General features: G+C 55.0%; 1 protein-coding gene across 39 annotated transcripts in view; it reads right to left on the bottom strand.

Annotated features, from left to right (window-relative positions):
• Nucleotides 1-27,972, bottom strand: part of CELF4 (CUGBP Elav-like family member 4) — a 300,075-nt gene that overhangs the window by 213,583 nt on the left and 58,520 nt on the right. For 38 of the 39 annotated variants that reach the window (XM_075993520.1, XM_075993524.1, XM_075993514.1 and 35 more), the window contains exon 2: nt 9,198-9,280. In XM_075993520.1, the coding sequence (XP_075849635.1) occupies nt 9,198-9,280 (83 nt within the window). Of the gene's footprint in view, nt 1-9,197; nt 9,281-9,397; nt 9,478-27,972 lie in introns of those variants that run through there. The other variant, XM_075993518.1, reaches the window with a different exon arrangement.

The raw sequence follows: 27,972 nt of genomic DNA, 5'->3' as shown, positions 1-27,972 counted from the left end.
GTCATTAATAATACTACTTGGATTATTTATAGCAATCCACAGCATATAAAAGGCTTACACACGTGGTTTTCGTTATAGAAATTAGGAAACTCAGACCCGGAAAGGTCAGGTGGCTCGTCCCAAGTCATCCAGCTGGTTGGTGTCCTTTGCACAGATTGTCAGTGTTCTGCAGGGTGGAGTGGAGCGTTTGGCATCATCCAGCCTCTTCTGTGCTGGGCACAGAGTTGGGCACACCAGGCTCACCATTGAATACACTTGCCTTGTGCCCACTCAGCAGCCGGGAGAGGAAACCACTGCACGGCGCCCCCTGGTGGGCACACAAGGACATACCACAAATGCCTTTGATGAAACCGAGTGCTTGAACCACAGTCATCTCAGGGACCCCAGAGAGACTTCATCTTCCTGAACTCCAGCCCTTTTCTCTCCACAACAGCTGTTTTCATGAGGAATTAAAGAATACAGAACAATACCTCTTTTTTCCATCACCACCCAGGCTTGCCCATCTTTGATGGCACGGGGCAGCCAGTTCCGGAACCCTGCAGGTCAACAACAAAGACATCTGGCCCTGTGCTCGCCCACACACAGGCTCCCTAGCAGAAACCCTCCAATCCTAAATCACATCTGTCCCGGAGCAGGAGCTCACACAGACATTCCGTTTCCCAGCCTCCTTTTCTGGCGAAAGGTCAACAAACCCTTTCACAGGCTCCCAGGGACACACACAGGCACAGTCCCGGAGCGGGGCAGCCTCACACTCCTGCAGGTGGACACACACCTCACTCCCCACGCGTGCCCACACTCACACCTGTGCTGGCTGCGGCTGCCCTGGCCAAGGCGCCCTCCACGCAGCATTTCCTTCCTGCGTCCGTGACGAGGCCACCTCACCTTTCCCAGCGTGTCCCTGCAGGGCGGGCTGAGCTGAAAACTCGGGGCCTGGAGGTGGTGCGGCCAGGAGGGGAGCGGAGAGCATGGCTCTGCTGAGATGCCCCTGGCAGATGCCAAGGCCAGCGAGGTCGCTTGCAGAGAGGAACTGCCTCCCTCCTCCCACCCTCCCTCCCGCCCACCGTGCTGGACCAGTTCCGGGCACAGGCGCAGGTGTAGGTGAGCACAGGGCTGGCCTCCGAGATGAGACATCTAAAGTTGACCAGGCAGCCTGAGACCAGACGGCAGCCCTGGGTGCCGCAGGGGACTGGAAAGCTCCCTGAGGGGGCCAGAAAGTCTGTTCAGAGGAAGTGACGTTGGATTTGGGCCTCCGAGGCTGAATGGAAACTCTCTGGGTGGAGGGAATGGCATGAAAAAAGAGGAGCTTGAAGGAAGGTGGCATGTGTGAGCCACATGGGTCTGGAGGGTTTTCGGCCAGGAGACGGCCTGTCCCTGGCTGAATCTGTGGGTGACAGGAACCAGAAGGGTTTTCAGGTGGTGGGACTGCACAATGCCAATCCCACAATGCCGACCTTGGCCACCCTCTGAGCAGTGTCCCAGAGGGGCCAGGGCCTGGGAACAGAAGGTCCCCGTGGTGGCGTGGGCTCTTCCAGGCTCCCAGGTTTATCCTGCCGTCTCTCTCATCTGAACTCCTAGGCGCTTCCCGTCGCTACCATTTTTGGGGCCCCTAAAGATATTTTCCGGATCGTGAGCTGTCTTCACACTTGCCTACCAAACCAGATTATAAACTCCTTCTGCAACAGGCCGTGTCTTATTCATTTTTGTCCCATGCCAGACACCCTACCTCCCACAAGCAAACTCTGCGCGGGGCAGGTTATCCACAAACGTCACTGCTGCCGATTCGGGTGATGGCAGTCGTGATCCAAGCCATGCAGAGGCAAGTGCTGCAGAAAATTTCCAAACGTCTGTCTGCTTTCCTTAGAAAGAGACCTGAGCACAGGGCAGGGGTGGGCGTGCCGACGGGAACCCAGCCCTGGCCCTGGAGGGCGGGGGGCGGGAAGTCTGGCTGCTTTGCCTCAGGGAGAGACATATCTGACCCACGTTTTATTACACTTGTCACCAATGGCGTCGGGGAGCCCAGAGCAGGAGACACTGTCTTCCTCACTCTCCCACTCTCCCCTCGTCTCCCTGTCATCTTAAGTGATGTGAGTAATGCCAAGTCTATTCTTCTTAGAGATATAAAGGATGTCAGAGCTGGAAGGGACTCGAGAACCAATCTGGCACACCACTCCATTCACCGTCTAGAAGGTTCCAGGCAGGGTCCAAGCCGAGCACTCTGCCCAGGGCCACAAGGCTTGTTGGTGGCAGGCTGGATCTGGAGGTCCCTTCTGTCCATTATCTCGTATGCTTTCTTATTCATTCCTTTATCTCTTTCAAGTCAGGTACGATGACGGAGGACCCAGAGGTCTTTTGGGATAAACTTGCTAGGAAGGCTTACTGAGCACAGGCCATGGCAGGCTTGGGCTCTGTTGTGGGCGCCACAGAGAAGATGCGGCCCCTATGAGAGTCGAGTCACTTGCTTGAAAAATTGAGACCCTCCCAGGCCAATGTGGGCAGGGCAGGGGAGAAGTGTAGGAGGAGGGCAGTGTGGGTGTAGCCCCAGGTAGGAGGACTTCCAGATGCCTCTGTGGGGAGGGGAGTGCAGAAGATTTTCCAAGAAAACAGGGGGCGTGTGGCCCCCAGTCTCTGGATTTAAAGCACTTCAGACTTCTCTCTAGGAACCTTGGTGTTCCATTCTGTATAATGGGCCTGTGTCGGTGACATGCGGTGAAGGGGCTGCTGGGCTAGAAAGCCTGGGTAGGGCATGAGCCTGCCAAACCTGCTTCCTGTTGACGCAGGGGCTCTTCCGAAGGAAGGGGCTGGAGAAACCCCCAGCGTGGGTGGGCCTCCAGTCCTGGGTTCTGGTTGCAGCTCGGCCAAGGGCAACCTCTCCACTCACCTCATTGGAGTTGATGCCGAAACCGGTAGCCCCTGCCTGAAGCCTGGAGGTGGGGTCTGCCCTGCTGCCCTGCCCATCCCTCCCCCTGCCCCTGCCCCACGCTCACTGGGGCATGTGCCCCTCAGCAAACCCTCCCAGTTCCAGCACTCTCAGGGCCCTTGGGTGTGTCCCCTAGTGAACGAGAAGCAGAGAGTAGGAGAGGAACGCTCTGCCCGTGGGCCCCGTCCTGCCTTCCACACCACCCAGGCCCTGGAACGGGGTTTCTCATGTCGGCACTGTTGACATTTTGGGCCTAATCACTCTTAGCTATGGGGACCATCCTGTGCATTGAGGAATATTCAGCAGCATCCCGCCCACTGGATGCCAGGCAGTAGTGTCTCCAGACAATGTCCAACGTCCCTGGGGGACTAAGTGGAGAAGAACTGCCCTAAAAGGACAGATGACTACTTCCTTTCAGGGAATGTGGGAAAGAAGAAAGACATGTCAGCACGAAGCTCGGTGAGATGCAGAGGAAGGGCCGGGGGGACCCGTGACTCAGACACCCTTGCAGGGGTGTCTATTCCGCCATACTGTAGAGGAGCCATTTCTCAGTGTTGGGGGTTGAATTGTGTTCCCCACCAAGATGCCGAAGTCCTAACCCCCAGGACCTGTGAATGTGACCTTTGAAATGAGGTCTTTGCTACTGATCGAGTTAAGATGAGGTCATTAGGGCGGTATGACTGTGTCCTTATATAAAGGGGAAATTTGGACACAGACTCAGACTATGTGCACAGGGAAGATGACATGAAGGCACAGAGAGGACACCATCTATAAGCAAGGAATGCCTGAGGCCACCAGAGGCGGGGACAGAGGCCTGGAACAGATTGTCCCTCACAGCCTGCAGAAGGAACCAACTCGGCCTGCACCTTGATTTGGGACTCTGAGCCTCCAGAACTGTGAGACAATAGATTTTCATTGTTTAAGTCACCCAGTTTGTGGCACTTTGTTCCAGCCGTCCCCAAACTGACACCCTCAGCAAGAAGGACAACAGGCCCGGGGGACTGGAGGAGTGTGTGGATCTGGCTGTGACAAGATGTGAAGCAGAGATACAAAGAGAAGACGCAGGTGCTGACAGGACCCAGACCCACCGTGCAGACAAAAACCAACACGGCGCCCACAGGACAGACAAGTGGAAACACATCACATTTGTAAATTGAAACGCTTTGATTGTGCCAATCACCAGAAGTTGTAAAACTACCCCGAAGAATTAACAGCCTTCGTACATGCTAACTACATCCATCATAAATTCGTCTTTAGTTTCTGTTATCATATCACTGTCTCTGGGGACCCCTGTCTTGTCATCATTTGCCCTTTATAATTTATTCATCTTGTTCTTGCCTGCATCCTCCCTACTTATCATTCATCTTTACAGTTGTACATAAAATTAGACGGATCCCTCCATGGCAGGACTGTCAGGGAAGCCCCCCATGGCTGGTGGAGGTCCTGCCAGAGCCTCCTGTGGGTGTTGGGGTGGAGGGGGAGGGCTGAAGGGGAGGGGAAGGAGAGGCAAAAGGATAGACAAGAGAGAGGACAAGAGAAGAGAAGGTCGATGAGAGGGAAAAAGAGAAAGAGGAAATTGCCCAGAGGGAGAGAAGAGAGGTGGAAACAGAGACACTCAGAAAAGACAGAAAGAGGAAAAAAATACAGAGAGAAAGAAAGGAAGAGCAAATGGGATTAAGGAAAAGGGCAGTGAGAGGAAGGGGTAGAAAGAAGAGACTGAGATGGGGTGCCAGAAATCCAATTTAGCTCTTTTTTTTTTTTTTTTCATTTTCCATTTTAACATCTTTCCTGGTATAAACTCAAAGAAGGTCACGTTAAATTTCCATGGAAATGACCCATCCTGAGTCCACATACCTGAGTTGGGAGGCGCAATGGCTGGGACATTGCAAGTCTGCGGGCTGACACGCAGGGTGGGGCGTGGGAGCCGCCAGGGAGGAGTGTGTCCGTTTGCTTTGTATTCTACGGTTGCCAGAGTGAGGACGTGAAAACCAATCTTTAACTAGTGAATTGGAACTTTAATGTTTACCAAGCAGATACAGCTCCCACTCCCCCAGCCCACCCCCAGCGCCTTCTTCCCACTGCCTCCAGGACCCTTGCTAACTGGGCCCAGCTCTTAGGAGCCCCTTCTGCTTCCAAACAAGCACAGTGCAGGCCACTGCTTGTCACATCACCTGGTTTTCTCGGTCCAAGCCTCTCCCCTGGGATCCTCCATCCCCACCTTTGGAAACAGATGGGCTTTTCCTGGAAGACAATTCCCACAAAGTCCCAAAGGCATCAAGGGGCTTATTTTAAAGAACAGAATTCTTCCACGAGGCTTCCTGGGCACATTCAGGCTGCAGGGAGCCCTCAGAGTGGCCTCTACTGCCCAGTGTGAGTCTTCTGCTCAGATGGGCTGGCCACTCCCAGCTCCTGGCCCATCCAGCATGCTGCAACTTGGGAATGTTTTTCAGACCAGTGATCTCATCTGATATGCCCGTCTTACTCCCACCCTGCCCATATCCTGAATGAAAACCTGGAGCAACTCCTGCACTCCGTAGGTGGTGCGAGCAGAGATCAGCAGCCTGGGCTTTGGTATTAATAGCAAACCCAGGGCTGGTCCTGGCTCGGACATTTATCAATTGTGTGGCCTTGTGGGGATAATCATGGCATCTTCCTCAAGGGAATAGACGAAAAGTGCTTGGCATCATGCCTGTCAGATAGTAAGTGCTTAATAAATAATAGTTGTGATAATTGAGCAATTGTCCACACTACCCATTGTATAATAACATGTGTTGTCTTGTCTTGTTGATTATATATCCTTTTTGTGGCTTCTGTCCCCAACTAGGTGGACAACTCCAAGAGGGGAGGGGAATGTGCTTTCCTCATCTCTGTGTCTTGCAGGAACCCACCTCAGTGCCTGGCACACACTCAGGAAATACCTGCAGATGGACTGAAAGCTGCCCCATGTTAACTGTACCTGGTGGATAATGAAACACACATTAGGAATGGAAGGGGATAGAGAGGAGAGGGGGAGGGGGCCAGGAGAGAGTGAGATGGAGAGTATGAAGGGGAGAGAGATTGAGAAGTGGAGTCACTCTGCCTAGATTCTGGCAGACAACAGTGCTTGAAGGCACCCTGATGAGGCTTTATTGTTTAATAATCTCATTCTATTGGAATCATGCCAAGCTCAAAAATAATAATCCATTTGTGACACTGGTTCTGGGATGATTCCGTCAGCCATCAGAGGGGCTTTGGCTGGGCTGATTCCCAGGGATATTGACCTCTGATAGGTAAGAACAGCCGTGTCATGGTCTGGTTTCTCAGATTCCACTTATCCCAAGGGAAATATCAGCTCCCCTCTTCATTCCCCAAATAAAGATATGCGCTAGGGGTGTCTCTAGTTCTGTCTCTGTGGTTTTGTTGTTGTTGCTCATGGTGGCAGTGGTGGTGGTCGTGTGAGTGTGTATACGACAACAATGGCATCATTTTTCTTGCTGGCAACAGGACGCTAGCTCTGTAACTTGCTAGGAAACAGAACAGGCTGCCTGTACTATCTTTTTCCCTCTTTCTTTCCTCAGTGAAAAGTGGAGGGCTGATTTTAATGGATTGATTTTAATGGATTTTGAAGTCTGGAAAAGTGCCTAAATTGCTGAGGTTACCAGTTTTCCGGGTTCTTTTTTTCAATTTCATTCTCCTTAGTCAGACATAGAGTGTGCTCACTGGGGCACCAAGTGTGGTCACCCCAGACGCGAAGAGGTCCCCCTCTGTCCCCCAACCAAATAGGCAGCCATGAACACAGCCTCAGCTGGTGGGAGCACCTATTATTTGGATGGGTGAGAGCATTTGCTCAGTCCTGTCCCTGTATTTGCTAGTGGCACACTTCCTCTGATCTCAAAGGAAAAAACTAACCGACAATAATAATACCAGCTCTGCTTTCTGGAATCAAAATGACTTCACTTTAAAGAATAATTTTACTTGGTCATTTTGTTTTCCATTTGTCTGCATGTGAGTTTGTGCAGGGACGATGTGCCCTGGGAACTTCATGCTGCAATCCTACCTTTTCTTTCTTTTCCTCCCCTCTGTGGCCTGTACCTGCCCCGAGAATTGTATGATGAGGTTTTTGAGGCCATGAGTCTCCCCATGAAGCCTTTGAAGAAAGAAAGGTGTTCCAGGCACTGCAAGGGGACTCTAGGCTATGTTTTAGCTCTGTTGCTAGCCTCTCTCTTCACTCCTCCCCTCTCCCAACACATATTCACGTTTCTTTTTGCCCTTTCTCTCCAACTTACCCAACTTGTCTTTGTGATTTCAGAAAAATGCCACTGGATCTCCCAGTATGAAGGATTAGCACAGATTATGGGGAACAGTGTTAATTATCGGTGGAAGGGGGGCTGTCGCGTCGCTCCAATGTGCTCCTGATTTCCCCTGGGCCTTTCTGCCTGGTAATAAGCCTTCTTTAATCTGGCAGGCCCCTTGGTGAAATCAGCACCACGGACAGTGATATTGATTGCTTCTGAGAAACCATCACAGCTGCTCAACCAAATTACCTTTGATATGTGACCTTTAATGTAATTACTGCAACATCAAAGTATTTCTATAAATTATTAAAGAACTAATACACTCCATCATTTAGCTATTCTATTATATGTAAAATAAACAACCACAAGTTAATGTTAGATCCTGAACAATCCACACTAGCTACTGAAATTCTCTCAGTTCCCAGCGTCTCTCCCCCTTCAAAATCCTAAGCCTCCCCCTCCCACCTTCTCTCTTTCTGTTTCCCCATCTGATTCCGGCTTTTAGCCATCATGAAACTCCCCAGCAATCTCTCTCCAGCTGATGAAGGGCCTCCCATAACAATGTGGTATTTTCTATTCCATTTGGGTGGCTCTAAAATATCTATCACAATCTCCCCCAAAACAAAGTACCATAAACACTTTATTAATCAGCACAAACCTTTCTCAGAAGCCTTTGATTATCTTACAATATGGCTTTATGCTTCACACATAACATGGGGCGATGTGGAGCATATTTCTGCCATCTTACAGAGGGCACCCAGAAAGTAATTACTATAATATATGTGCATGTAGCCTCGCCACTAAAAAACCAACTGGGGAATGGCCACCCTGCCAGAGCTGGGCTTCACACAAAATCTGTGCGGTGCTCAATTTCCATATATTTGCATCTGCGGGTATGTTATTAAGATGACTCAGCCCCGTGCTTTGCAATCACAAATACCAAAATACAATACAAAGGCTGTCTTAATGGAAGGAAGGCCCTGTGCAATCCAGCACTCCCCACCCCTAAACCGGTAAAGAAAGATCTTTGATGTAAAAGAAGGCTGCCCCCGCCCCGGGTTGCATTTTCTCTCCGTCTACCTGGTTAACCTTTCCCGCTGTGGGGCAGAAATGGAAACGTGTGTTTACATACGGTTGGCTTGGTAAGAATGTAAACATGCATGTGTGAGCATGGGTGTGCATACATATAGAACACACGTGCTTCCCTGCAGTGCCCATTGTATACACTTAAACACTGTATATTTATAAATTCTTTAAATTATGCCCGCAAACACACATCTTTCCATTTATCTTTAGATACTCAGCAGCCGTATATCTCCCCCTCCCCCCTCCCCCCGCCCAGTCTCTCTGAACCCACAGGAGAGACCGCGCGGACCCTTGACCCGAGGAACACTTCTTATTTTATGGTGATGAACTAGCCTCGATAATAGCCATGGCTGATATCACACCCAGTTAGGGGGGCCATAAATAATTCTCTTCTCCCCCGCACAGAAGCTATAAACCAGGGCCGAGGCGCGATAGTTTATCAAAGACGAGGGCTGGCTCCTTAAATAAACCGCGGTGATCTCACTCGCGGCGCCGAGCTCGGGCGGGGAGGCGCCCCCTCCCAGCCGGCCCGCTCGGGAGCAGCCCGGGCGCACGGCATGGGCGCACTCCACCGCACGCGCGGCCGCCGGGGGCTGCTGGGCTCCCGGGCCCGGGCCGTGCCGCGCCCCGCCCCGGGCCGCCCGCGCTGGCGCCGCGCCCCGGCCCCGGCCCAGTCGGCCCCGGCTTCCGTCGGGCTTGGACGGCCGAGGACCGAGGCGGCCGCGCGAGGTCGGAGCCGGGCGCTCACGCGCCCTCCACCCGCCGGCGCCTCGCGGCCGCGGGGCGCACGCAGGGCTGGCGCGAGCTCCCGAGCGAAGGCGGGCGGCGGGCCCCAGCCGCCATCTCCCCGCCTCCCCGGCCTCCCGCAGTCGCCCCCTGTCGGCGCGTCGGTCGCTCGCGCCGCGGCGGGTGCCACTTACCCCGGGCAGAGTCTTCTGCTCGTGCAGCGCGCTCTGGGCCTTCAGCGCTGACTCACGCTCGCAGTAGGTGAGGAAAGCGCAGCCTGGGGAGGGAAGCAAGCGCCGACAAGGGTCAGTGGGGCGCCCCGGGCCCGCCGACGCGCCCTGCCGCCCGCCCTCCAGGCGCCCGCCCCCTCCCTGCGCTTCGTCCCTCTCCCCACCTCTCCTTTCCTGTGCACTCCACTCGGAGCTTCGCTGCCTCTCCGTGTTCCCGTCTGTCTGCCTCTCGTCCCTCCCTTTGCTTTTCTATTTTGCTCCCTCCGCGGAGTCTCCCCACCCTGCATCTTCCCCCCACCACACCCCCTCTCCCCATGGGTCTGTCCTTGTCCCTGCGCCCTGGTGCCTCAGGCCTCTCTGCCCTCTCCATCAGGGTGCTGCTTCTGGCCGCGTCAGCCCAGCTACTGCACCTCCCAGAAGGGGCAGCTTCCACCCCTCACCCCTGCACCTCTGGCCACACTTGACCACGAACCCTTGTTCTGCCCCCCCCCCCCAGGAGGGCTGGCGGCTGCTCCATCAGGGATGGTGGAGGGACCCTCCAGACCTTCCAAATAAAGGCTCCATCTGTAAGGAGGACCGCAGCCAAGCTGTCCTGATGAACTAGGTGGGGATGTCATGTGTCCCCTGTGTTTCCTGCCCCCATCCCTGTTGTCGCATCTGTGATGAGGGATGGTCTTCGCACCCCTCCCAGTCAGAGGGCTTCTTGGGTGTGTCCAAACCACTGAGGCACAGCGTTGGGCCTGAAGCACCCCTTGTTCTGCCTTTAATTCCCTGGGTGACACTGGAAAATCACATCCCCTGTCTGGCCTCAGTTTCCCCATCTGTGAACTGAGAGGACTCAGTCTAGCTCTCCCATTGAGCGACTCTAACAGGGCCACACCCTTACCTCCTTGCAGGGGAATCCAGATTGTACATAGCAATATACTGAAGGGATGACTTGTCAGTCCTGCCCTTCAGGCATGTGACAAGGCAGGGAGTGTTTAGTGATGGGGAGTCTTTATCGGGGTTCCTTCAAGCTGCCAGTGGCAGGGGCCTCTTCCTCTGCCTGCACATGTGGCTGAGGGTAGCTCGTGAGGCCTGCCAGGCTTAAAACCATAGGGAAAGTGGAAAAGCCCACTATGGCCAAAGCAGGCTTGAGTCCCCTGGGGAACAGTTGCACCAGAGAAGGTGGGCCATCCTCCCCTGTTCCTCTCTTTCTCCTGTTATCTTATCCGAGGTTCCCATCAACCTGTGCTCCCCTCCAACTCTCATTTTTCTATTCTCACCGCCTGCTCATCTGGTATTGCCTTGTCTCCCCATTCCCACTTCTCCTGGCCCAGTCCACCTTGCAGGAATCTGCTCAAGTTCTACCTACTCCAGGCAGCCCTCCTTGACTGGTTTAGTCCATCCCCAGCCCACCGCCATAGCCAGCCACTGGGGAGATCTCAGGGCCATTTATTTCCTGAGTGCCTTCTCTGTACCAGGCTCTGTGCCAGGCCCTGTGTCCCAGGCCACCTTCTCATGAGGCCTGCAGGCTGGTGGTGCCAGTCTGGAGCCTGCACCAGCCCTTGTCACCAGGTTTGTTCTTGTTGCTGGGCACAGAGTGCTCCTGGTGTTCACTGCAGTTTCCAACTCTTCCACCATGCAGCTTGTGCCCAATTCAAACCCCCTTCCTCCTCTTCCAGTGTAGAATTGGTCCTGCCTACCTTCCTTCCTGGCTTCAGAGAGGAGGCGGAAAGGGGACGTATTTGTGAAGGGGACACAGAGATGGAAGAAGGAAAGCAGGGAGAGAAGACTGGGAGATAGAAACTCTGCCCTCCCCACCTCCAGCTCCTGCCCCAGGCTGGGAGAAGCTGCCAAAGAGCCTCTCTCCCACTCCATCTCATCCCTCCCTTGTCCAGACCCCAGATCACCCCTCCTCCCTCCCCTCCTCCTCCCTCCTGGTCACTGGCAGACGGTTATTGATGGAGACACCCGGGGACTGAAATGAATAGCGGTCAGAGGCCCCCGTGACGTCGTCCCTCGTGCTGCCGCCTGCCTCTCCCGGGGGCGTCTTTCCTCCTGTCCCCTCGTCCCCTTGTTGGCCTTGTCCTCTGCCTGCAGCCAGGAGGTGGCCACTGCCTCAGCTGCATGCAGGCAAGCCAGCCTGGGACAAGGTCAGGGGCAGGCTTGTGGGGGAGGGAGGAGGGAGGAAGAGGAGGAGAAGGAGGAGGAGGAGGAGGAAGTGACCATATTGTTTGCATGGCCCAGGATAACAAGGAAAAGATTCCAGAGGAAAAGGAATCTGTTGCTTTTGTCCAGCTTCCAGGAATATCTGCCACAGTTTTTGAGAGAGCTCACAACTCCATTGTGAACCAGAATCTTTCAGAGTCTCCAGACCCCACGTGGCCTCCCCTGCCATCTCCACCCCCTGAATTTACTTTCTTCTTGTCTTTCCTTTGCCCACTCACTGGCCTTCCGGTTTCTCAGCCCCGCCAGGCACACTCTTCCTTGGGGTCTTAGCATTGGTTGTCGCTTCTGCCCAGATGGCCACCCCACCCACCCCCGCCATCCGCAGCCTTGCTCCTTCACTTCCCTTAGGTTTCTGCTCAAATGTGACCTCAGAGACACCTCTCTTGGCCACCTTATTTATCAGAGCCCCCCACCCCCCCGCCCCCAGCTCAACTTACATATCTCTGACCCCTTGTCCTGTCTCGTGGTCCGTTTGGCACTTGTTACGCCTGACATATCGATGCATACGTGCTCAGTGACTGGCAGTCTCCTCGTGCTCAGAGGAGGCCGGGAACCTGCTTTTGTTCCGTCCTGCTTGGTTCTCAGTGCCATGCACGGGGTGGAGCTCTGTGCATGTTGGTTGAGAGCAAGAAATGCCCGAACACCTCCACCAATTTGGTGGGGCAGTAGGCGGAGGAGGGACACAGAAATAGTGCTCAGAGGCTACTGAGCACCCACCAAGGCCCTGTGGTCACTGAGAAGGTTGATAGGCGGGTCCCTGCTGGGAGGGCTCTTGTGCCAAAAGCTTCCTCGAGCCTGTTCAGCCTGACGGTGCACGCTCACCCCGACTCGATCCTCTGAAATCGCCAATGCCCAGCTCTGCCCAAGAGAGCCCCTCACCAGCCAGGGGGCACTTCCAGATTCGCCTCTCTGAACCCCAGTTTCTTCATCCATAAAACAGGGACAGCAATCGCCCTCTGAAGCTTGAGGGGAGACCCGCTTGCCACGAGTATAAACAACCTCTGCAGCGTTGATGCACTGCAGAGCACAGTGTAACCTTCAGTTCACTCTTGGGAAGTGGGAGGTCAGGGAGGTGCAAAGCTCCCTTCCTTCCCCACCTCTTCACCTCTGTGAGAAGGGACCAGCTGTACACAGAAGTCGACCAGGACCATCCCACCCTGGCCCTTCTCATACCATCTCTTCCATCTGACAGTCCACCAGGAGAGATTAGCCGTCTCACTTAAGCTCCCGGGGAAAGGCAAATGCGGCTAAGCAGTTACTAATGTGGACTCCCTGGTGGAATGACAGCTTTGGGGAGGGGGTTTGGGAGGAGAGTTTGCTATCATGGGATGCTGTGGACAATGGTGGGCCTGGGGTGGAGGCTGAGGTGGGGCTCAGAGGGCCGGGGAAGTGAGGGTGCCCCAGGCTCAACCACCCAACACTCACTGGTCTCTCCTTGGAGAGAGTGGGGGTGGGGCACCCCCACTGAACCCCCACCTGGACCAGCTGGCTCTCACTTCTGTCACTCATTCCTGCTCCTCACCAGATCTGCCAGACTCACTCTCCTGTGATGTACAGAGGTGTCCCTGGAGATGTCCCTGTGGGGCCCTTTGGGAACTCATAGTCAAGGTGGGAAATGGGACTCTCTCAGGGAGCAGCTGCATGACCACACAGGACAGTGTGGGAGAGAGGCTAGCCTGGCTGGCTCTGAACTTGGAGGCTCAAGGAGGTCTGCGAAGGGAGCCCCATCCTTCTTGGGGCTGGGGCTAGTGGCACAGAGAACTTCCCAGCTTCAGACCCAGCGATTCCATCTGATGTCCGGATCCTACGCAAACACTTGTGCTTACAGAGGAGAAACAAGGCTCCACTGTGGCTTTTGAAATTGCCAAAAAATTGAAAACCACCTAAATGTCCCTCAGGGCAGGAATGTTTTTATTTTTAAGCTGCGAATACTCTATAGCAGTTAAAAAGATGAAATGATCCTCAATGTACCAACACAGAAAGCCACATTGTCAGATGGGAAAAGCAGGTTGTGCAATCCTAGACGCCATGTATCTGCAAGGGACACACACCCAACTCGTTCCATATGTCCTCATAGCTGTGTTCACATGCAAAGGACAAAGCCTAGAAGTCACGCCAAGCTGAAAACAGGGAGTACAGGGTGGGGAGTAGGGGGGATATCTCCCATGACTTGCACTTTTTTGTTGTTTTGTTGAACACATTTAGACCCAGAATATATCTGTGTATCGCTTGCATAATTTACAGAAAAAAAAATCTTTGCTGAAAGAGGAGGATGGAAGGAAAAGGAGTGGGTGAGAATGGGTGAGCCCAACAAGGTGCAGGACCCCTAGAGCTTCCTCTGAGCCTGGGAGCTGGCTGCTGCAGCTCTGGGAGGTGGGCAGGTGCTCTCCGCCCAGCAGGCTGTAAATGTAAATCCTCTGGTTCTTCCCCCGAGACCTGGGGCCTGGTGCTTGAGGGATGAGACACCTCCCCGTCTCCTCCTCCTATTCTCCTAGGGCCCTCCCAGCCGACTCTGATGGTGGGGCCTAAGGTGAGGACCTACCAAGTGACCCAGAGGCTCTCTGGGTGAGTTAGGTCCTGCCCCCGAGCTGACACCTCTCCTGTCCCTGTCTCAGATGTTTCTCCCAGCACCAGCTCAGCCCCTGAGTCTCCCGCCTTCAAGGGAGAGCACTTTCCTGAACCCTGGGATGAAGCAGGACCAAACTGCAGCCTGGCAGAGCAGGACCGGGCTCTGACCATCCTCTGAGGTGGGACGGGGCTGAGAGGCAACATAAGTGTGGGGTGAGAAGTCACACCACAGTGCTGTTCTCAGCAGCCGATCCCTGGGCTGGGACCCCCTGCAGCAGAAAGTGAACCCCTGCACCTGCCTGCTCTGGCTTTCGGGAGGACCTGCCTCTGTTGTGACCCTCAGGACTCCGCTGTGTGTGCTGAACACTTGGGCCCAGGCTCACGTCTCCTTATGTAGCCACGTCACCTTTCCCCACATACCATTCTTACTTATGTGTCCCTTCTTTGTACCAGTTCTGTGTCCTGTGTCTCTGCACAGACTGTCAGCCTAGTGGGTGGGGGTGGAGACAGTGGCTTCTATAGCTGTAGGTCTAAAAGGGGCTGAGCTCTGGCCCAGATGTCTGTGGCTGGAGACCCAGAGGGCCTTTGAGGGTGGGGGAAGAAGGAGACCCAGGATTGGGCACCAAAGGGGGATTGGGAAGCTTGGTGGGGGCAGAATAGGGAGGGAAGGGAGGAGGAGGGCGAGGCCGGAGAGGTGAGTGCCCAGAGGGTGTTGTGAAGCCAGGACACAGGTTGCGGGGTGGGGGGCAGGCAGACACCCCTCTCCGGCGGGGGGCAGCCTGCAGACCAGGGTGCAAGGGGCACTGCTGTGCCTGACAAGGTGGGCAGTGTCCTCTCCCACGTGGGGGAAAAACAGGGAACAGTGGAATTAATTGCACGGAGATGGCAGTAATTTACAAAGCCCCCGCGTGTGGGGATAAAAGGCCCTTGTCATTGTGAAGTGAAGGAAGTACAATTTCCTGCCCAGCTCCGAACAGGGCTGAAGCCTGGGGTGTAATCATCACGGAAGGGAAGGCTCCCGATGCACCGCACGCCCTCCTCCCACCCCAGCCGGCCTCGGCTTCCTACTAATTGAATTACAGAATTAGCCAGAGGAAGGTGGCCCTAGAATAGGAAGATCTGGACTTTAATAAAACATCAGATCCTTCAGGCCCTGGACTTGGCTGGCCTGGAGGAAGTGGGAGAAAGCTGGGGGGTGGGGAAGGGGAAGGGAGCAGGAGGCCCACTAGCTAGACCTCGGGGCAGGGAGGGGGCTCTGCCCCAAATATCCACCTGCCTGAAATCACACATCATTTAGTGGTTGTCACCTGATCTGCACCTGAGAATCACCTAGAGGATTTAAAACACATGTGGGCCCTGCAGAGAAGTTCTCTGGGATGGCTAGAGGAGGAGGGAGGGAAGGAAAGCCCCCAGCTTCCCTGGAAAGAGGGTTACTGGTGCGAGGTCATGCCCGTGCCCCCATCCAGCCTCTGTCTTCCCTGGTCTGGCTGGGAGACAGCCTCCCTGGTCCCCGCTGAAACAGATGTCCTCCTCCATAAGAGGGAGAGACAGCTACAGAGCAGTTCTTCCTCTGGGAATGTCCTCCCACCTGCAGTGCCCGGCCTGTGTCTACACAGCCTTCACAATGCACCTTTGCGTCCTTCTCCTCGATGAGTCCCTGAGCATCTCCCGCTGTGGTCTCACCTTCCGTGGATTCCGTGTAGCCTCGCCCTTCACACTGCCCACAGCTGGCCTCAAGGGTGAGCCTTATTCTCTACCTCAAGTGTGAACAACTTGACAGTGGGTTCTTGGGGCTCAATAGTGCTGGGTAACAGATGGGGAAAAGACCCAGTAGGGCTGTGCCACTCTCTACTCTTCTATGTGCCCAGCCACTGGTTGACCATCCTGCCATCTTTCTAGGACTTTTCCTGGTGGTTCCCAGTCTCCCTAGTCCTTGCTATCTGGACCTTCCTCCCTGTCTCCAAGAGTCCTCCCTGCTGGTATTCCAACAACTCCTGCAGCTCTCTCCTTGCCACAAGAGGGGACAGTGATTGGTCACCCGCATAGTAGAACTCTCACTTCCTTTTATTTCTCTACTCCCATCAAGGTAAACCCAAGCCCTAGGACATTGCTCTTGCCTCTCTTGCCTGGCCCCATGTCTCTCTCCTCTAGAGCCCACATGTCCTTTTAGGAGAGGCGGAGCTACTTCCTCTAGGAAGCTTTCCCTGACTACACCAGCACCAACATCTCTCATGGACCTTGGCAATCATCCCTCTTATTTGTCAATTACATGTCTTTGTCTGCCTTGCATTTATATGTGTTTGCCCCCAGTGGAAATATTCTGTTATAGGAGTTGCTACCCCCATGCCCCCAGTGGCAGATGGCGTACAATGCGTGGATTGCTGAGCTCCACTCTGCCTCTGGCTGGGTGGGTGTGAGTGGAGAGGTGGGGAGGACCTGGTGAGGGGCAGGTGGGGCATGAGGTTGGGGAAGTCAGCACATCGCTCAGGCCCCGGTGGCAGGATATATCTGTCTTCCTCAGAGGAGGCAGCCTGGGAGGAGAGGGAGGAAGCTGGGGAGGAGGGAGGGGCAAGATGGTTCGTTCCTTCTTCCAGTGAGTCAGGAGCTGCAGGGCTTCTCCTGGTGCTGAAGTGTCACTCTCAGCCATGCATTCTTCTTTCAGGCTCAGCACTGTCCTCCTGAGTCTCCTCTCTTTAAGCTAGAAACTCAGGAGAAGAACACGGTCCATTCTAGAGTACCGTGTTTCCCCAAAAATAAGACCTACCCATAAAATAAGCCCTAGCAGGATTTCTAAGCATTTGTGCCATATAAGCCCTACCCCTAAAATAAGACCTAGTGATGGGCGTGGCTATGCAGCGTATCTGCACAACCCATGCATTTCGTTGCAGAGCGGTAAAGATCAGCAGCCCTTCTCATCTGCTCCATCGTGACAGCTACTATCCCAGAGGTGACCAGAAAGGTGTGAGCAGCCCCACCAACAAGGTCGGCTCCCCCTGTCAGGTCCCGGCCATCCTGTGCATGCTGTAAGCTGAGGCTTTGAGGGGAAAATAACACATCCCCTGAAAATAACCCCTAGGGTGTCTTCTTGAGGAAAAATAAATATAAGACCCTGTCTTATTTTCAGGGAAACACGGTATGAATGAGTTTGGGCAGAGGCAAGTGAACTGTATGGTATGGGAAAGCGAGCTGCTCACAGGGACTCTAAGTAGGCGTCACACTTCTCTCAACCCTGTCTGCCCTTTGCGTCCACCAGACAGAGATGTGCACAGAGCTGGGAGCTCCAGATGTCCCCCCCACCTAGATTGGAGACTCTCAGGGGACGGGGCCAGCCTTCTCTTTCTCTTCTCGCTGAGCACAGGGAGCAGGTGCAGATGGAGTCCCTAACTGGCTCTGGACGAGGAGCTGCAGACCTCAGAGAATGACATGCGTGGTGTTGGCTGCTCCATCTTTGTAGCACTTTTTGTGAAGAGGGGCAAAAAGCGGACATGACATATTGATGGCCTGTCCCCTTTCTCAGCAAAGAGGTCTTCAGTCTCTGGCCAGGGCTGGTGGTTCCACAAGGCTCAGGGCGCGGGCACTGGCCCAGGGTGGGAGGCAGCCTCTCCAGTGCCGAGCCTGCGGGAGAAGCGACCCCTGCTCAGCTCACCACACTCACCGGGTCTCCTTCCTGCAGCTATGGGGCTGTGCACACACCCCTTCCCCGGTCGATGGCTCCCCCGGTCCCACTGCTTCCTTTCTTGTGCTTCCTTGGCAGGGCTTTGGCTCACCAGAGTGCAGTCACGCCACGGTCTCACCGTGCTTACACCTCGGAGTATGCAAGGGGGTGTCCCCAGCGTCTGAAAGCTCAGAAGCTTGAGACTGAGCCAGGCCCTGTCACGTGGCCACGGTGGGAGAGCAGAGACCTGAGGTCTCTTCATGGCTGGTTCTGGGCTCGGTTCCTGTTGCCTCCTCCAGGGACCTGGGCAGTGTCTGGGGCAGTGTGGGGACAGGCTGCCCTCAGGGAGGCACTGGGGCCCGTGGATGGGAGGGGTCTTCCCTCTCCACCCCCTATTCCATGGCCTTCCCTTGGGGTAGGGGGTTCAGGGATGACCTCATTTTCTTCCTGTAGGGACCCGGTAGAGTCAGTCGAGGTGGCACCTGACCTTCTATCATAGGGGCCCTCTCAAATGTCAAGTGTGGGCAGGCGTGGGCTTCCCTGCAGAGCACTCCAGCCAAGTACCGAGTTTGCATTTTAAATATATCCAGGGCATTTGCTGCTCAACCGAGTGCCAAATTCTTTGCTAGAGTCTAGAAATTGAAGTGTGTTTCTTTCTAACTAGCCTGGCCGTGAGTTCAGATCTTCCTGTTCTGAATTCTATTAGGACAGGGTGAGAAGCCACGCTCGACCCAGTGGGAACAGTGCACCTGCCCACTGCGTCCCACGGTGGCAGGGGCTCTCAGGAGCCTCTGTGATAAGACCGGACCCACTGCTAACCCGCATGAGATGGGCAGCAGGCCGGGGCTCTGATGAAAGCTAGGCACATCTTAACTGGCATGGGGAGGGGACCCATAGCTTTCATCTCAGCCAGCTTCCAAGCCTCCGCCTTGCTCCTCCCCGCCTGCACCTGGGATCCCCTCTCTGCCTCGCCTGTCAGGTCTGAACTTCAGAGCCTCACTAGCCGACCATGTGGCTCAGTCCCATCTGGCACCCGAACCCCTCAGCGTACAGGGCTCACACGGGGTTCCCCATCTGAGCCTCCATGGCTGGCATAATTTGCTGGGTCGTGTGTGGGTCTTGTATTCACAGAGGAAGCTCAGTACAGACTTGTCGAGTAGCACAGAATTTCCCTTGCTGGAGCTGGTTAAACTGAGGAAGGGGTCATTTCCCCTTCCCCATGCAGAGAGAAGCTCAGGGGAATCTCCTTGGGCAGCTCCTGAAGCCCCCACCTCTATCCTCAGGCCCGAGACTCTCCCTGACATATCTGCAGGGACAGCTTTCTGGCCTCACGATGTCCTTGTGTCAGAGAGAAGGTAGAGATGGGGTGGAGATTGACCTCTCTGGCTCTTTTCCCCCATGGAAGGAGAATAGGTCACACCAGCAAGGCCGTGGACTTACAGGTCCCTCTGTGGCTTCTTAGGACAGACCCTCCTTGGGGGTCACACTGCTAAGTCATGTGTGTCCCTGTCACCACAGGGCCTTTGCTCATTCTCTTCCCCTGTTCATCAGGGATGCCTTCCTTGCTCCCAAGTCCTCTAGCAGACCCTCCTACGCTTTCGACCCATTCAAGTTGCAGATCCTCAGTGTCACCCTCCCTGGCTTCCCGGCCCTTCCACATTCGTATCTGATTCATTCAATTGAGTGCTCGGTTGGACAGGTTTCTGCTGTTCTGATCTATGGGATCATGTCCCCTCACTAGACTGCAGCTCACGGGGCTGCCCCTCTTCTCCAGAACCCCCTGCCAAGCCCAGGACAGGGCTCATAAGAGTGGTGGGGTTGAGCTGACCAGAAGCAGAAGGGCACCGTGAGGGGCTGGGCACATGGGGCACTCAGGACCTGCCTGGGGAGGTGAATTAATCTCTCCTCTGGCTCCTTCCTAACAGGCCCTAATTCACTTTAAGAACAACAGCAACAACAAAAACAAATTTTAAAAAATAGAAGCACACCAAGCAAGAAATTCCAACCTCAGCATCCAAGACAGGCTATTTTGAAAAGACCAATAGCCAGGAGTCCCATATTACAGGATCAATGTTTGGAAAATGTGATTTTCTTTTTAAAAGCAGAAAAACAATCTCACACAGTCCTGGCAGGCCACAGTCCAGCTCTCGTTGGAGGGTGTCTTTGTCTCGCGATCTCGCCGTTTGAGCCACGCTCCTGGCTGGGCTTTGGGTCTCACCCAGCTCCACTCGATGGTTCAATCACAGGCATTTAGCGACATTTAACCTGAGCACTGCGGCAAAGGAGTCAGCAAATGTGACCGGACGCTGGCCTCCATGAGCTAATCTCGCAGATGCGGAGCCCTAGCGGAGGCGTCATTCGCATTTTTCCGAGGGGCAGGGGCTCTGGCTTTTGCTTTAAAGTCAGATGGCCCCCATCCTGGGAAGGGCTAGAGTCACTCTGGCTCATCCTTCATTCATTGCCGACTCGCAGGAGTGCCTGAGGTTGGGAGAGGGGCGGGCAAATGGGGAGGTGGCCGATGGGAGCGGGACAGGGCCCAGCACTCAGCTCTGCTGCTTCTCCGCCCGTAGACCCACCCACATGCCCTCACAGCCCACCGAGAAAGAAACTGAGCCAACTAATCAGATGACTGGTACACCAGACCCCACAAACCATGTGACTGGGAGTGGGGTGCTGTCATCTGTGGATGGAGTGACAGGATGCTCCATTCATTTATCCATTCATTCATTTCACACCCATATATGGATGGCCCACAATTTGTCGTGAAAGACATACCCCCCTACTTTAAAAGAGACCCTGGATAAACATACTTGCAAGGTTAGGTGATGAATGTGCAACAAACACACCTACCATTAGTGGCACAAATGGTAGCAGAAAACACTCACTGTTTTGGGGGTATATTTTGGGCATTGTTCTAAGTGTTTTGTATGTGTTGACTCGTTTATTGTAAGTCTATAAAATAGTACTATTATCACCTCCATTTTACAGGTGAGGAAACTGAGGCGCTCAAAGATTAAAGACTGGCCCGAGATCTGGCAGTCAGGTCCATGGTAGAGCCGGCACAGAGCCGGGGCAGGCTGCCTGCCGAGAGCCCCTGTCCCGATCCCTGGAGCTCTGTGGAGGAACACCTGAGTGCATCCCCAACCCAGACTGGCTCTAAGGGAAGGATGTGCTAGGAAAAAGCTCTGCATGTGCAAAGACAAAGCAGAGTGGGTCTGGGGCCTCTGGAGTGATTTAGAAGGGCTGGATCTGGTAAGTGTATCAGCTGCTCCAAACCTCCTTCTTCAACATCTTTCTTTTGCTTTCTTGCTTTCTGTTCTTCTTTTCCTCTTTTTCCCTTTCCTCTCCTTCCCTTCTCTCTCCCTTCCTCTTTATTTCTTTTCGACTCCCTGCTCCCCTTTCTTCCCTCCCTCCCTTCTTGTCATTCTTTTTCTGTGTCCTGACCAGAACTCCATATTCCCATGTCTACCTATTTAACTTCCCTCCTGACCACTCCAATAGAACATTTTCCCCATCCCTAGACAACAGGAACATGGGACCTTGAGGTTTCTGCTACCAGCTAGCTGGTGACACCAGGAAAGCTATGCAACCCCTGTGGCCTGACTGTCATCATCCGCAGGGAGTCTGGGGTCTGGGATAGGGCTGGGACCTTGGAGGGAGGTGGGCCTGGTTCTGGAGGAGCCCCTGCTTTGTTCTGGGAGCCCTGTGGTGGTTTACATCACCTCTCCCAGAACCTGTAAATGGGGATAATGACACTTACCTGCTGGGGTCAGGGGTGTCCAGCAGAGCACCTGGGGTGCGATTCATAGGGCGGGGCTCACTCTTGTTGTCATTGTCAGTAGTAATAGTTGTGATGTGATGCTTAAAATTCCCTGCAGTGTGAAAAATGGCTTTGGCCTTTGTACTGTCTGGTGTTGTCTGCTTCCCTCTGTAGGACCTGCGCGTGTCCCTTTGTTTTCTAACCTGCCCCCATACACACTCACAGGGACAGGGGCCCTGTCCGTGCTTTCTGCACAGCGCGGGCCAGTACGCATGGTGCTCAGAGTGACTGACGGTGTGCGCTGAGAGTCTGAGACGCCAGTGTGTTTTGTTTACCTCGGGTATGTAATATGCTAATGACAGGAGGCGTAATGAGCTGGCAGGGACCTGGGTGACAAAGAGCTGGCTTCATGCTTCCCCAAAGAGGCACCTCAGTGTCAATTGTTTCTTTTGTGAGAGGAATGTGGGCTGGTGTGTGTGTGTGAGGGATGTTGAGAGAGGAACCTGGGGGAGTTTCAGGCAGGGTTTAGGGGGCACGGATCTCCATGCAGAGCGGGCAGGACCCTGGCAGCACTGAGATTGGGGGTGGGAGGGATGGGAGCCGCTGGAGTGTGGCTGTGATGGAGTAGGAGGAATAAGTCCCTGGTGGGAAGGGAACAAATGTGTATCCAGCACTCTCACCCATGTTACCCGTTGACTCCTCAAGAGGACCTTGTGAGCGCCATGTGGCAGGGCCAGCCCCCTCTGCCATGGCTTCTTGTCTGCCCTGCTCCTGGCATGGGGCCTGGTGTGGGGACAGGAAACACAGGGGATCCACAGGGCTCCCAGAACAAAGCAGGGGCTCCTCCAGAATCAGAGTCACCTCCTTCTGAGGTCCCAGCCCTCTCCCAGACCCCAGATCCCCTTCGGATGATGACAATCAGGCCACAGGGGTTGCATAGCTTTCCTGGAGTCACCAGCTGGCTGGTAACAGAAACCTCAAGGTCCCACGTTCCTGTTTTCTAGGGATGGGGAAAATGGTCTATCTGGAGTGGTCAGGAGGGAAGGTAAATAGGTAGACAAGGAGAATATGGAGTTCTGGTCAAAGCACAGAAAAACAGCCCCTCCTCCAGCTCTACCCGACTGTAGACAACAGTGGGCCTGAGCAAGCCCTCAATGGAGAAATTATACCCTCCAGCAAGTCAACAGACCTCAGTTTCCTTTTCTGTGAAATGGGTTTGATAATAATCCCTACCTATGAGTCTATATCCTGAGCATGCAGCACAGTCCTGGTGCCAGTGGCTCATCAATGAATGAATGAGTCGGGGGGACGGGGAAGAAGGAAGTATATGTCTCGCTTTCACAGAGGAGGGAAAGGATGCATCTGTAGGCCAAGGTTCAACAGTCATCCCAAACCCACGTGGTCAGCGAGAGAACTAGAGCTCAGGCCTGTGGGTCATCCCCTTGGGGTAAGTGGGGAGAGCAGGTGTCTGAGAGCCCCGGGCAGCCCTGAGGAGCAGGGAGCAAGCCCACATGTCAACATGGAAGGCCCAAAAAGAATGGGGAGGAAGCGGACTGTGAGTCTGCCGGTGGAGGTGTCTCCATGGCTTTGCGCAAGCGGAACGGGGAGAGTAGATCCGTGCGAGGAGGCTGGGCCGAGTGCATCCAGTGTCCCTGCCCCTGCTCCGGTGGATGATGGCTGGCTGGGTGGCAGCCAGGGCTGCAGCAGAGGGAGGCACAGGTCTGAGGTGCTCACCTGTCCCAGAGATGCCTATGGCTCTGTCCTCGCTGACCTTGAGAGGGTCTGGGCTGGGAAGGAGTGGGGCTGAGCAGGGGTGCTGCAGGGCCCCAGGGCTGTGCCAGGAGAGCCAGCCTGAGGCCGGGCATTGTTACCTCCATGAGGGGTCTGACTCCTGCAGGTGACAGTGTCTCTGTCTTTGCATCCCCGGGTTTACCCTTTCTCTGGCCTCCCAGTGCATCTTCTCTAGACCTTTTCTTTGTACGGGCTGAGCTGACTGTACCCCAGGGCCAGGAAGGCTGGCTGGGGAGGCATGGAAGGACAGGAGCTGGCCGCTTCTCCCCGGAGTTCCTGCTCCCGGGCAGCGAACCCTCCCGTGAGGCTGCGCACAGAAGCCCCTCCCCCAGCTCTACACAGCCTACTAGGTGGGAAGCTGACTTCAGAGGTCCCCCATGGTGCCAGCAATGTGCACTGCAGCCCAGAGGCCAGGGTAGTTGAGAGCAGAGGTCCAGGACCGGAGTGAGCAGAAGGTGGGCATAGCTGGGATGCAGACAGACAGACACCTTTGGCTCATAGGCCCACACAGCAAGGCGCTGTGAGAAAACACCAGGTTAGAAGCTGCAACTTAGATTGGAGGCCAGGATGGTGTCCTTCTGTCAAGCCCCTGGACTTCTGGGGACCCTGGCTTCCTTATCTGTAAATCCCCACCTAAGCAGCAGGTTGGCACCGGCTCTTTGTCCAGCCTTGGCCTGGGGCGAGAAGGAAGGAAAGGAGAAGAAGAAAGACTATCTGACCTCAGTGGCACCCAGCCTGGGGACAGAGGGAACATGGAGTGGCTGTGCCCCCCAGGAAAGGTGGCGTGTGGCCCAGTAAGCAAGCTTCAGACTGCAGAGGACTGGGGAGGCCAGGGACAGGGACGGGGGCACCAAGGAGCCTTCCTGGAAGTTGGGAGTGCTGCCTGAGGCCCTGGTGGGGCGGGGTAGGAAGAAGGAGGCGGGGAGGGCCTTGCAGTGGTTGTGTGAGTGACTGTGTGTGTGAGTGTGACAGGCTGGAGGGGCAGTAGGCGTTTGCAGTCAGCTGGCTGGCCAGACGGCTGGCCTACACTTCCACTTTCCTCCCCTTCCTCCTCTCCTCTCTCCTCCCTCACCAAGGTCCTGCTCTCAGGAAGCTGGGATTCGAAGGTGTCGGACATGCATGGGGCTCAGTGAGACTCGGTAGGGTAGCGGTCGGCAGCCTGTCACGTTTCTGCATCTCCCGTGCTGCCAGCAGCGCAGGCCGCCTCCGCCTCCCACGACCAGGCCCCCCATGAACCTCGAGCCTCTGCGCTGCCCGTGTAGCCTGCTGGTCTAAATATAGCGGTTGAGATGCGCACTCTGGAATTGGATTTGATGTAGCCCTCTGGACTCGCGCTAACTTTTGGGGAGTAGTTTTCTTGGGAGCCTGCCAGTCCAATTCCTCCCTCATGAACACTAATTACCGCACAGACCTTCTCCATGAAATCGGTGCTGAAGCCATTTCCATCCAGGCGGCTCTCCAAGATGAAATTTTTCTACTGGGAACCGACAGCCGCAAATAAACCTACCATCTACTTAGCAACAGAGAGCAAGAGCGGGAGGGAGGGGGAGGTGCAGGGAGAGTGGGAGGGAGAGAGAGGAGGAGGGCTCAGGCTTCTTTTCTTCCTCCTGTTCTTTATTTTCCAGAAAGGATGTAATTATCTCTCACCGGGAAGGTGGTACAGGGTATCTTATAAGACAGTACAGGGGCCCCGGAGAAGGGCCCAGGCCACCTGCAAGGCCAGTACCTTCTCTCAGTCGCTCGAGCGTGGCCAGGCCCCCTGCTGCACTGCCGGGCACTGCTGGGCAGCTGAGGCAGTCCCCTGGCCCTTCCAGGTTTGATTCCCTCCTTTCTTGCCCTGGTCTCCCTCACACCCCTGCAGGCCCGGCCCATGCCTAGTGCCACCTCTTGTGTCTTACTGAGCATGGTCTCGTCCCCCTCTCTGCTTGGTGAGTTCCCACTTATCAATCAGCCAGGGCCCAGCTGACACCTCACCTCTGCCAGGCAGCCCTCCTTGAGCCCCCTGGGTAGCACCAACCCCCTCCATCGGCAACTGCAGAGGCCGGTGCCATGCACGTGGCCGTGGAGTTGGCTCTGCCTCCCTCGCTTCCTAAGGGAGTCTGTGCACCAGCTGCTAAGGAGAAGGCGGGGGCGCCAGAGGGCTGGAGCCTGTGGTGTCAGGTCGGTGGGTATCACCACATGCCATCATCGCACGTTATCATTACACACCTGTATCATGCACATCACACATCGCACGTTTCCTCCGTTTTGCAGAGGACAAGCCTGAGGCTCAGAGAGGTCAGATGAACGTCCATGGTCACTTGCCACCCAGGAAGAGGCAAGGCTGGGATTTCAGCGCATGTCTCTGTGTCTAATGGCCAGAGGCTTCCCTTTCCCTCTCCTGGCCTCCCCTCGGAAGGTTCTGGGCAGTGCCTGCTTCTCCCCTACCTGTCTGCTTCAAAGGTCAGCCCAGAGCTCTGAGCTCAGCCTCCGTTCCGGGAGCAATTGCAGCCAAGGAACAGGAGAATTTATTTCCCCTTGAGGTTTATCAAGGCCCAGGGCAGGCTTAGTGAGCGCATGTGACCGCTGGCCACTTGCCAGGCTCTGGGCACTCCAGCCAACAAAGCCTGAGTGGCCCTCAGAGCCTGCCGTGGGGTCATGAACGCTGTACCAACCTTGCTCAGTCAGCAGAAAAGCCACTCCCTCCTCCACATCCTGTGCCCAGCCAGGGCCCCAGCTCACAAGTCTCCTCCCTCAGAACCCTCAGCATCCATTTCTGATACTCATGCCTGCAGGGCGGGCCACTCTCAGTAAAGACGCTATAAGGGGTCTAGCACGACTTCTGCCACCAAGGCTTGGTGAAGCCTTTCACTTCTCTGGGCCTCAGTTTCTGCATCCATCAAATGGGCATGAGGACTCCTGCTCTAGTGCTCTCACCTGGGTGGGTGGTTCAGGTTCAGACAGCGTGGCAATAAAAAGTACTAAGAGCTGCTTGAATGTCGGGTAGGCTCCCTCAAGGTCCCTGTTCCATTTACTCTGCCTCATGCTTGCCCTGGACTCTCCTGTCCGCACTCTGCCTCCATCTGAGTGGATGGAGAAGGCTGGAGCTCTCCTCTCCAGCAAGAGGCAGCCAGGCTAGAGAGAACTCCCCCCAGGGTGAGAGAGTGGCTTCCTGAGAGCCCCTTCCGGGGACAGGAGAGGACAACAGTTTCTGGAAGAGCTTTCTCTTAGGAGATACCTGGCCTAGAAATCACAGGAATGGGGTTTGTGCCCAAAGATAAGCCACCTTTCTTTATTTGGGTGCCTGTGGCCTTATTTATAAGGGGGAGTAGAGTTGGATGAACAGAATGGTGCAGACCCCTTCCATTCAGATGCATGGGATGGTGGCTGAGACAGGCTCACACCTCCCTCGGTTCCATCACCTTTCGGCTGTGTGACTTGGGGAAGGTTCTTTAGCCACTGTCTGTCTCGGTTCCTCACCTATGAAATGGGAGTTTAGTAGCACTCACCTCCCTGGTTTGCTGAGGGTTAAATGAGAACACATATGCCCGGTGCCCAGGAAGTGCATGGTCAGTGCAAGCTCTTAGTAAATACGTAACACTGGTCACCACCAGCATGATGAATCACAGCCTTGGGCCAGGAATGTCGCTGAGCGGTGTGGACACGTTTTCTCATTTAGTCCACTGGTTCTATTTTCATTCTTTGTGTGCCTGTGGAAAATATGGGGAGTCCTGAGAGGTGGGGCCAGGGTGCTGCCTAGAATGACAGATATCGTCTGGCATCTGCAGGTAGCTCCCAGCATCTGGCTGCAGGGAGAGGCTTCCTCACAAAGGAAAGAGCCTGAACTGCAGATAGCTCAAGGGCCAGCGAAGGTGGTGGGTGACTCCTGCACTGGGTTGGGGGGCAGGAAGTCCTGGGGCTGACTAGAGCCTGCCTTGCTCAGGCCACTGTGGGACACCAAGGCTGGGCCTGGTTGAGGAAAAGGTAGTATCTTGTGGGTCCCTGGTCAGGAGGAGGCGCGGGGCCAAGAAGTGGCAGATCTATCACCAGCGTAAGTCAGAGTGGCTTCATCTGGCAGAGACCCACAGGTGGCTTCACCTGCCTGAGACCCACAGCCAGGCCAACATGCAGCTTCCAAAGACTCTTTCTTTCAGCAACTCTTGTAGTCTCTAGTTTTGCTTCCCCACTTAGATTCCTGGTTAATCTTTAGAAAAATGCAACCTCCATTAAGCAGAGCTAAGCTGAAAGGGACACACCCACTGAAGGGGTGGGGATGGGCACCTCTGTCCTGCCTGGAGTTCAGGCACCATGGACTTTTGGGGGCCAAGACCTCAGTGAGCCCAGGGCCAGGTGGGGGTGACTATGGTGCCAAGCCCTTCCACTAAGGCAAATGCCATCCTCACAGGGGAATCTCCCCCAAGGGATCCTTCCTGGGAACAAAGAGGACTTCAGTGGCTTTGGCATCAGGTAGCCCCAGGTTCCCGCCTGGGCTCTACCACTTCCTGGCTGTGTGACGTTTCTCGAGTTCCTTGAGCTCTCTAGCCCCACCTTCCACATTGTGCACAGGGATAGACAGCAGTAGTTGTCACAGGCCTATTGTCACACACGTGAAGCTCCCAACGCAGTGCCGGCTCCCACATGTGTCCTTTATGTGATGCCATTGAGCAAAAAATGCCATCTAGCTTGCCCACCCCTCCCTGAGCCACGCTGGGCACCTACTTTCTGTGGGACGGGAGGGCGTGTCCTTGACCCGGTGGGCAGGTGTCCCCTGCAGG

The sequence above is a fragment of the Microcebus murinus genome, chromosome 17 (assembly GCF_040939455.1).
Source record: "Microcebus murinus isolate Inina chromosome 17, M.murinus_Inina_mat1.0, whole genome shotgun sequence".
Lineage (NCBI taxonomy): Eukaryota > Metazoa > Chordata > Mammalia > Primates > Cheirogaleidae > Microcebus > Microcebus murinus.
The sequence above is the reverse complement of the archived record's forward strand: the minus strand, read 5'-3'. Positions and strand labels throughout refer to the sequence as shown.